The sequence below is a fragment of the Notolabrus celidotus genome, unplaced genomic scaffold (assembly GCF_009762535.1).
Source record: "Notolabrus celidotus isolate fNotCel1 unplaced genomic scaffold, fNotCel1.pri scaffold_527_arrow_ctg1, whole genome shotgun sequence".
NCBI lineage: Eukaryota > Metazoa > Chordata > Actinopteri > Labriformes > Labridae > Notolabrus > Notolabrus celidotus.
This window is the reverse complement of record NW_023260328.1, coordinates 7,380-14,745: the sequence shown is the minus strand read 5'-3', so window position 1 is coordinate 14,745 and position 7,366 is coordinate 7,380. Positions and strand designations below refer to the sequence as shown.

Below are 7,366 nucleotides of genomic sequence, written 5' to 3'. Positions count from 1 at the left end.
TAAGCCTATAGCAGGAAAAGGGCTACTTACAGAATCTAAAATATAAAAGATATTCTGCTTTGTTTAACACTTTTTTTTTTAAATTAAATAATTCCATATATGTTCTTTCATAGTTTTGATGTCTTCGGTGTTAATCTACAGTGTTTACAATAATCAAAATAATACAAACCCTTGAATGAGAAGGTGTTTACTGGTAGGAGTATTCTTAAAGGCGGGTATTGGTTTTGTATGCGTTCGTTGATGTTCAACAGTTTGCTGATGACGCCCTCCTTACTACGTCACATCCAGCCTGTTCTTATTTTTAAGGTACAGTGTGCAGAAATGGGAATATTCAGCTACATCTAGCAGTCAGATTCTAGATTAGATGCTCCCTTGCTCACCCCTCACTTGGTGAGGCAACGTGTGGCCTTTTAGGACAAAAGCTCCTGTGATGCACGAGGAGTTGCTCCTTCATTCGTCAAGTTTTTATCATCAAAAATCGCCTGTCAGTACAAATTCACATGTGCAAGACTACTCTCTTCTTTGTTCTCCAACCAATGCATTTCAGACAACCTCTCACTGAATGCAAAAACATGTATGTCACTAGTTTGTCCGTTCTCTGCTGCTGTGGAAAGATGGCGGTGCAAGATGGCGGCCTCCATGGAAGGCCAGCATATTTAAAAGGCTCATTCGGAGTTAACAGAAACAAAACTATTCTTGTATTCAGGTGTTTTACACTCGTTTAAACATATTACACATCACTTTTTAAAGAAGTAGGACGCACTATACATTATTTGAGCTTTTTGAAATGCAGCAAAGACAAACATGATGCAGTATCAGCAAGAGTCTTCTTAAAGTCAGATTAGCTAAGGCCGGGTTTTTCAGGTCTTCTGAAGGTGCAGTCCAGCTTTTCTTTCAGTGTTTGCATGAACACACCTTCATTTATTCCACTCCTCTCATGGTCTGAGAGCAGACCAGGGTTTCAGGGTTTCCTCTGAACTCGTCGCTCGTTTTCAAACATTCATACGTCAGCCCTCCTCCTCCTCCTCCAAACTGGAAGTATATAACTATCACTTATGAGCATTACTGTCTCCTTCGTTAACACTTTGTCACAGACATAATAGACTCTATTGTGTCTGCAGCAGGAAATACTTTGAACACACACACACACCACCCACACAAAGAGAGTGTGTTCACTTTTCTCTAATGTTATCAATCGACTGGAGAGGAAGTCATGAAGAAAATGTCCCTTCAGTTGTTGAATCATAACTGGTCAGAGGGAAACGAGAGATACTGTACATACACCTGATAAAGAAGGGGACTACTGGAGGAGGGGCTGCTGTTGGTCGGATTCGGACGAGAATCCAAAAGAAATGATTGAAACGTTGGAGGTAAACATTTTATTAGGGCCCGAGCACCGCTGGTGGTGAAGGCCCTATTGTAACCCTAAGGATTGTTTTTTCTTCCGCCACTTAAAACGCATTTTTGGCCCCCTGAACGTGAATGAAAGCGCGGATTTTTGCACACTCATCGGGTCTGGTGAAAATTGCAAGTTATTATAGGTCTCGCAAAAAAAAAAAATTAGTAGCGCCCCCTAGAGGTAAAAATAACATGCTACGTATAGAGTTTTTTGAGCTACATGCATGAAAAGTCCTACACGTATTCATGGCATCAGGACGCACAAAAAGCCTCTTGCACCCATATTTGAACTCAACAGGAAGAGCGCCACCTAGCTTTGAACATGAAAATGGGGCCAAAATGGGTCCGTGCAAGGGTGCATACTTTTGCTAATTTCTCCTAGAGCTTTTCTCTGATTCAGTCCAAACTAGGCACATTCTATATTAAACCCATGACGATTAATACAAAGTAAAGGCATTCCGTTCAGACGAAAGTTGTGGGCGTGTCAGACTTTGCGGCGGGGCATCAAAAAAAAAAACGTTGGAAAATGGATTTTTGTACTTTAAAATGCACGTAATCTCACCTCATCCAACACACTCATCAGTCCTGGGAAAATTGCGACATTTTAAGGGTTTCGCAAAAAAAGTCGAAAAATGCTCACTAGCGCCCCCTACAGTTTTCAAAACCCCTCCCCTTAGGGGTTATTCTGAGCTACATGCTTGAAAAATTTTACCCATATTCATGGCATTAGGACGCACAAAAAAGCCTCTTGCACCCATATCCCAACTCACAGGAAGAGCGCCACTAGCTTTGAACATGAAAAACAGGGCCAAAATAAGAGGCATACTTTCGCTATTCTAGAGCTTTTCTACGATTCAGTCCAAACCAAGGTCAACCTATAGTAACACCTTGACGAGAAAAAATGATCAGAACAAATTTTGATCAGACAAAAATGTGGGCGTGGCAGGCATTGAGGCGGGGCATCACAACGCACATACAGCTTTGAATGTGAAGAATGACGCCCAAATAAGGTGCATACTTTTGAGAGCTCCTCCTAGAGTTTTTCTCCGATTCAGTCCAAACAAGGCACATTCTATAGCCGACATATTGACGATTAAATTATTGTTAAAGGAATTCTGTTCAGACTAAAATTGTGGGCGTGGCACACTGTCAAGTTTGGAGGTTTTTGGCAATCTGCCAAAAACTTGGAACATTTGCACCACCTGAGGCAGCATATACTCTCAGATCTTGCTTTCGCATCATGTGATGGCAAATATCAGGCGACGGTTTACATGTGGCGGCGGCTCGCGTAGCGGCGGCTGCGGGTGTGCGAGGGCCCGTTCATCGCCGCTTGCGGCTTTAATTTTGGTTGTTTCTGTAGGAGTGACAGATAAACCTTTTGTGTTTTTCTTGAAAATGTTTCCTCTTCTCTGGTTCCCCCTTGTTCCCGTCGTTTGGACGAGTCAGACAGAAACTGAGTGAGACAGACAAAGTGAAGTTGAAGGGAAGCAGCCTGGCAGATGGAGAGAGATAACGACGTGACATTTTCCACCGTGACAGACATCTGCTGCCTACCAAGTACCTCTCCCTCCATGTCACTCTCTTGGCCATTGTTTGGTGGAAATTTACAGCGCTGGGCTGTGTCGTCATGGTGTCTGATTATGATTACAAATTCATGTTTGAGAGATTAAAAGAAGAAGAGAGTGGAGGAGCGTTTGGTTGTCTTCGTTTGACCTTTCATTGGAGTCATGTATAAATATTCATACATGGAGAGTTTGTTTAAGGTGTTAAATTGAACTGAAAGCAACACTGGAAGTCTGCAGGAAGAGGTTAACTTTGAAGCTCTCTCTGCTTTGGTGATCAGTGCTCATAAAGTTGCTTTTGGGGAAGAAACGGCGTCTGAAAACTGCTCTCATTCTGCACATTTCCTGCGTCTGGGGAGGAGAATGTAATCTCAGACCAGTGGTGTAAAAGCTTGACTGATGATCCAGTAATAACTACCTGAAAGGGAGCATATCGCCCCCTACTGTCACGGAGGCAAACATACTTTTGTCCTAATTATACCCCTTTTTCTTAAAGTTGCTTTAAAAATTTTGGGGAAAGAAAACGGCGTCCGAAAACGGCGTCTGAAAACTGCTCTGATTGCTGCGTCTGGGGAGGAGAATGTAATCCCAGACCTGTTGGTTTAAAGCTGGACTTGGTGATGTTCCAGTAATACCTGAAAGGGAGCATATCGCCCCCTACTGTCACGGAGGCAAACATACATTGTCCCAGTTATACCCCTTTTCGACCGAGGCAGTTTCAGGGCCGGTTTGGAGCCGGCGCTCAATTGAGAACCAGTTTTTCGTGTTTTGACTGAGAGTAAACCGTTCCTGACCCGGAAAACTGGTTCCAGAGTGGCTCCAACTCTTTGCTGGTCTAGAACCGCGAACCGCTTACATCAGGGGCGGGGGAGGCGGGGAGGCGGGGGAGGCGGGGAGGCGGGGTTGCGGTGATCAGAACACAAACCAAACGTGTAGTGGCTTGCTTTCGCCAAACGAAACAAAACCCTATAAGCCACTGAGGGCGGCTTTACCCGGACTCAGTTGACCGGTCTACCTCATCAGGTTGAATGAAAGAAGTCCAATCTTAACATCAATAAGGGTTTATTTTACATCGACATGCAATGTACGCTCAGCCGATCAATCCACACTCACATCTACTACGAACTTGAAGAATCAAAGGCTCAAAGCTATTGTAGACTCAACTCAACTTTATTTATAAAGCACTTTAACAACCACAGACAGCCAACAGAGTTCAGACTTCTTCTGATTTCTCCACCTTTCTGTAAATGTGTGCTGAAACCAGCCGTTTCAGACTTCAGTGTTTTTGTTACGTCACACAATACCGGTCTGTCACAGGAAGTCAGAGCTCGGAGCTTGTTCAGCCCATAGACTGTATAAATACAACTCAACCCCTCCTCTGTTTTTCTTCCCTGCACACATGTGTCTAACAAGGAGCTTAGGAGGGAGGCATGCTAGTTGTAGGCTGTCTTAATAACACAAAGGTCGTTTTACTCCCCACGTCTGCAGATTTGAAGATCTAGTGGATGATTTTATTTATCATGGATAAGTGCTAGCGCTAATTAGCATAGCTACATGTCGTAGCTGTAGCTGTGTACCAAGACACGTCAACATACTGACAAATAAAACACAAGAAACAACATAAATCTGTGACCAATCCTTCAGAAAGGTCCTGCTGTAGAGATCGGTTTTACTCCCCACGTCTGCAGATTTGAAGATCTGGTGGAAATGATTGTTTTATCATGGATAAGTGCTAGCAGCTAGTTAGCATAGGCCACATAGCTACATGTTCGTAGCTGTGTACCAAGACAGCCCGTCTAACATAACTGATAAATAAAACAACAAAGAACCTACAATATCGTTAGCCAATCCTTCAGAAGAGGTCCTGCTGCAGGCGCCTCCTCCGTCAGGATTCAGATTCTGGATTCAAGTTCAGAGGGGTGAAGTCACCGTGATCTCCTGAGCAGCCGTAGTCACGAATTCAGGCCAACATGTAAACATTAGATCAACGTGCTGGAGCAGCCGAGCCACACCCACTTCCATGAGGGGGCGTGGTCAGCAGAGAAAACAGCAGTGTCTGAGGCAGGAACTGAAGAAGAGGGCTTTATCATGCAGACCAAATCTGATTTCAAAGTGTTTTTTGAGCATAAACTTTAAAGACATGTTTTGGGGACCTCTTAGACCAATATATGTTGATGAAAAAAGCGTGATATGTCACCTTTTAGATGAGTTTTAAAAATGGACAGTGAGGAGTCTAATGTGGAGTGGAACTCATTCCATCATTTAGGAGCAGCAACAAAAAAAAGCTCTATCCCCTCTGAGCTTCTGTTTGGACCTCGTACCTCCAGGAGCAGCAGATCAGCTGACCTGAGGCACCGAGCAGGAGCGTAGGGGTGAAGGAGCTCAGAGGGGTAAGGCGGGCCAGACCATTTAAAGATTCAAGAACAAATAACAGAATCTTAAAGTGGACTCTGAAGTGCACAGGAGCCAGTGGAGGGAGGGAGGGGCCAGGATTGGAGTAATGTAACGATGACAAAGACGACAAGACGGCAAAGACTATAAGCTACCAGCTAGGCAGCTCACCCGCCACTAACTGGGTCTTCTTCCCTATATGCTTTTACACCTGGCTTGACACACCCGCCACCTAGTGTGCACACAAGTTCATCAACAAGTAAACAGTCCACACATAACAATGACAGTAGTCCTGTTTAAAAGCCTTATCATGCATGTAAACAAACTGAGGGGTTGATGATAACGCTCAATGTCAATCCCCACCACCTCTGAAAACGAAGCATGTCCTCGTCACTAAGTCTCTCTCTTTGTCTCCTGTTTCTGCAGAATGGCTCAGAAAGAGAAACTGCAGTGCCTGAAGGACTTCCATAAGGACACTCTGAACCGTCCCCCGGTAAGAGCCCTGGCACCAGGCCTGAGGATGAGGCAGAGGGCAAACACCCGCAGCGGGAGAAGTGGGCCAGCAAACTGGACTTTGTTCTGTCCGTGGCTGGCGGCTTTGTAGGTTTAGGGAACGTCTGGCGTTTCCCGTACCTCTGCTACAAGAACGGTGGAGGTAAGACTTCAGAATGAGACTTAACAACATGTGTGTGTGGTCTACTTTGAGCTGGTTTCACTCTTCCTGTTCCTTCCCTTTTCCCTCCAGGTGCATTTCTCATCCCCTACTTCATTTTCCTGTTTGGCGGAGGTCTGCCAGTCTTCTTCCTGGAGGTCGCCCTGGGTCAGTTCACCTCTGAGGGTGGCATCACCTGCTGGGAGAAGCTCTGCCCCATCTTTACTGGTACGTAGCCCGCTCTGCTGCACCTCTATTCTCAGCTCTATTTGCAGAATACAGAAGAAGAAGAAGAAGAACTGAAGAGTACATGTGGAGGTTTGGTTGCACTCTAGTGTGTCTTGTCTCATGTGGGATCTCAGACTCCTGGAAACCCCTCCCTGAGCACTATGGAGACAGGCTCCACATTCAGCAAGATAACCTGCGAGCACAGCCGTGCAGTTAGCCGCTAAAGAGCTGCATATTTCCCTCAGGAGTCCGAGGAGACCAATTACTGACAAACAAACAGCGTATTGAACAGTGGCCTGAGCAGTAAACGCTGCATGAGTAAATAATCAAGTTTACTGACATTGTTTGTTAAAAATAGGTCGTTTGTGTTGACGCTGCATTTTTACCAAGCTTACTGTTCTGATTATAACTCGTTAAAAGGCGTTACAGTGAGAGCGCTCCAGATAAACACCTCGGCCAGAGTAAACATGCTGATTGGACGATCAGCTGGTTGCAGAGTTTGGGTTTAAACCTCTGTAAGCCGATCAAATAAGAATTTGGACTTTGTCAACAACCCCACTTGATTAATTTCTGACTGCCTTTTGCAGTTTTTGACACCTTTGCATTGGCTTCATTTTCTAACTGGGACTGGGTCATCATCCAAAGTAAAAGGAAATAAAAAAACTAATAATAAAATAATTATGATAATAATAATTCAGGAGATTACAGAATAAACCTTTAACAGACAAGGAGAAGTGTAGAAAATTCTAACAATTCAAAAAACATGAATAAATGCAAATTAAACAGAATAAAGTGATGAAAGAGTAGAACAATAAATCATTATTATAGAGGTTTTTTTTTAAATAATAAAAACATTAAATGAGAATTAAAAAGGTTTACAAAGAAGATGACATCACATCAGAGAAAACAGACAAAAAATGTTAAAATTATAAATGATGAAGGAAATAATAAAACCATAAATGTTTAATTTAAATCTAAAGACAGCTGCTCCTGTTTCCATCACCATTAGTCCCGCCCCCACAAGACAAACAGCCAATCACAGTGGAGGAGCTGTTTTGGTGACACCTGGGGTGGCCTGTTAGATTTTAAAGGTCCCCCCTGTTAATAAACATTTACACAGATCTTTGCTGCAAAA

At 43.8% G+C, this 7,366-nt stretch overlaps 1 protein-coding gene across 1 annotated transcript; it reads left to right on the top strand.

The window, feature by feature from the left end:
• Positions 1–5,778: 5,778 nt before the first annotated feature.
• LOC117809894 (sodium- and chloride-dependent taurine transporter-like) lies at positions 5,779–7,055 on the top strand. The gene is given in 3 exon segments (XM_034679403.1): positions 5,779–5,830; positions 5,833–6,006; positions 6,097–7,055. Coding segments are annotated over 3 exon segments (369 nt in total). The 3' UTR covers positions 6,240–7,055.
• The last annotated feature ends 311 nt before the right edge of the window (positions 7,056–7,366 follow it).